At 37.5% G+C, this 2,072-nt stretch overlaps 1 protein-coding gene across 1 annotated transcript in view; it reads right to left on the bottom strand.

Annotated features, from left to right (window-relative positions):
• LOC120073611 (replication factor C subunit 3-like) overlaps nt 1–1,187 on the bottom strand; it is a 13,065-nt gene extending 11,878 nt beyond the window's left edge. The window contains exons 1-2 of the mRNA XM_039026421.1: nt 1,065–1,187; nt 669–973 (exon numbers count right to left, since the gene is read on the bottom strand). Coding sequence (XP_038882349.1) covers nt 669–973; nt 1,065–1,187 — 428 coding nt within the window. The remainder of the gene's footprint in view (nt 1–668; nt 974–1,064) is intronic.
• Between the last annotated feature and the right edge of the window lie 885 nt (nt 1,188–2,072).

Raw genomic sequence — 2,072 nt, 5'->3', positions numbered from 1 at the left:
TTAGTTATTATATATATATTAATTAAATTAAAATTTTGTTTTTAAGTTTTTAAATTTAAATTAATTAAAAGGAGGGAGTTATGGAAACAACTTCCCTCTCCCTTATTCTCTCAAGATATCGTGGAAGTGGGCAATTTTCTGTCTTCTTCATTGTTCATGCAGAGATCATAAGGTGCTTCCACAATGTTTTTATTGCGCTGCAAATTTTCTCTAAAAAAATAATCTCCTCCCTCCCTACCAAAATTATCACGAAGCCCACAAAACTTTCATGGATTTTCACCTTATACAAAATATAGAGGTAATCCAATGGTGGTGTCCAAATTGGGTTGCTATGTTTTTTTTTTTTTTTTGGGGTATTCGTGAGTTCGTGCAAGAAGGAGTTCATTCGAACCGTTCATGACGGGAGAGGATTTCATGAAGTGATTGGTCCTCAAGGGTAGGTAGATTTCCTCTAATATCCTATCTTCTCTGTAAAATAGCATGTTGTAATTTTAATGCATATCATTGTTTCCATCCTCTGGAATTTACATTTTTGTATAAAAAAATAAAATTGGGCCATAATCCGCTTCTATGCGAGTGTTCACACATCCTTCAGTTGATATTAGAGCCAGGTTTTGAGTCTCAAATTTTTTTTTCAGAATTAATTTAGAGTAATTGGTGGGTTTTACTGTTCACACATCCTCAGGCTTGAAAGAACAAAAATGTTGAACTTCATCTCCTCATCATTCACCCAAAGTGTAACCTTGCCATCATATACATCAATCAATGCTCTGCCTATGGCTAGGAATGGCCTTCCAAGGATGATGGGAATTTCAAAGTCTTCTTCCATATCTAAGACCACAAAATCTACTGGGAAGATGAAATCACCGACTTTAACAAGAACATCCTCTACTACACCACGGGATAAGTGAGGGAACGATCTGCTAACTGCAATGATATCGTCGTCGGTTGTACCTCTCCTATGTCTAGTTTCCTGTACAAAGATAAAGACATCGGATTAATTGAGGCTCCTAGATCACATAAAGCTTTGTTTACCGTCAGATTCCCCATAAAGCTTTGTTTACCGTCAGATTCCTTATGTGCTCTCCAATAAATTGGTTCTGCTTCTTAACTCCTTCATGAAATCCCCAAGCAAAGCCTCCACATATGGTTTCTCTTAGAAAAACTTGGAGGTGCTTGCAAAACATTTTTATTGTTAGCATATGAAAATTTCTCGTGATTGTGCAAACCTGGGTGATAATGAGTGGGTTGGTTCATATGGTAAGAATTTTGATGGGTTATTTGAAATTGATTCGCTTGGTGCACATAATTTGTCTGCTTGGGATTAAGTACTTCTCATGACATAAGTGTATTACAAGTCGCCATTGATACAATCGATGGTTAAGTACATATGGACAAAAGATTAATGACATTAGTCAAAGTAGCCATCGACGCCTTTAAAGCATTTACCTCATTGAGTTCATAAATCCCAACCACTCTAGATGGAGACTATTCCAAGGGCCAATTATAGCTTGTGGCATCCATGTCCTCCAATAATGTCTGAGCAGCATCAGTAGTTTTTGCAAAAATTGAGCCACCTACATCAATATCCAAGATGGATTTCGTTGTATTAGTCAACACATTATAGAACAATTGGATTTATAACCATCAAGATATCCATGCTGGGAACACTTCTGCAGCAACTCCTTATAGTGCTTCCATGCTTCGAATAAGCGGCCATCCTCTCTCTATTTGAATGTGCCAATTTCTGTTATCAGCCTGTTCGTTTTTGCAGGAGGGAAGAATTTGTTTAGAAAGGATTAGGCCAACTCATCCCATGTGGTTATGCTTCCCGTTGCAAGTGACTCCAGCCAATCTTTCACCTTGTCCTGCACAAAAAAAGGAAACAATCTCAATCGAATAGCATCATAAGAGAAACTGTTTATTTTTACCGTCCCACTCATTTTCAGGAAAGAGCGGATGTGCTTATGCGAATCTTCATGTGGAGTTCCCTTGAATGCGAGGTGTCGTGCCATTTGAATTAAACCAGGTTTTAGCTCAAAATTATTGGCATTAATTGGGGCATCAGTAAT

This window comes from Benincasa hispida, chromosome 3, assembly GCF_009727055.1.
Source record: "Benincasa hispida cultivar B227 chromosome 3, ASM972705v1, whole genome shotgun sequence".
Classification (NCBI taxonomy): Eukaryota; Viridiplantae; Streptophyta; class Magnoliopsida; order Cucurbitales; family Cucurbitaceae; genus Benincasa; species Benincasa hispida.
Note: the sequence above shows the minus strand (reverse complement) of the source record. Positions and strands in the feature narration are given on the sequence as shown.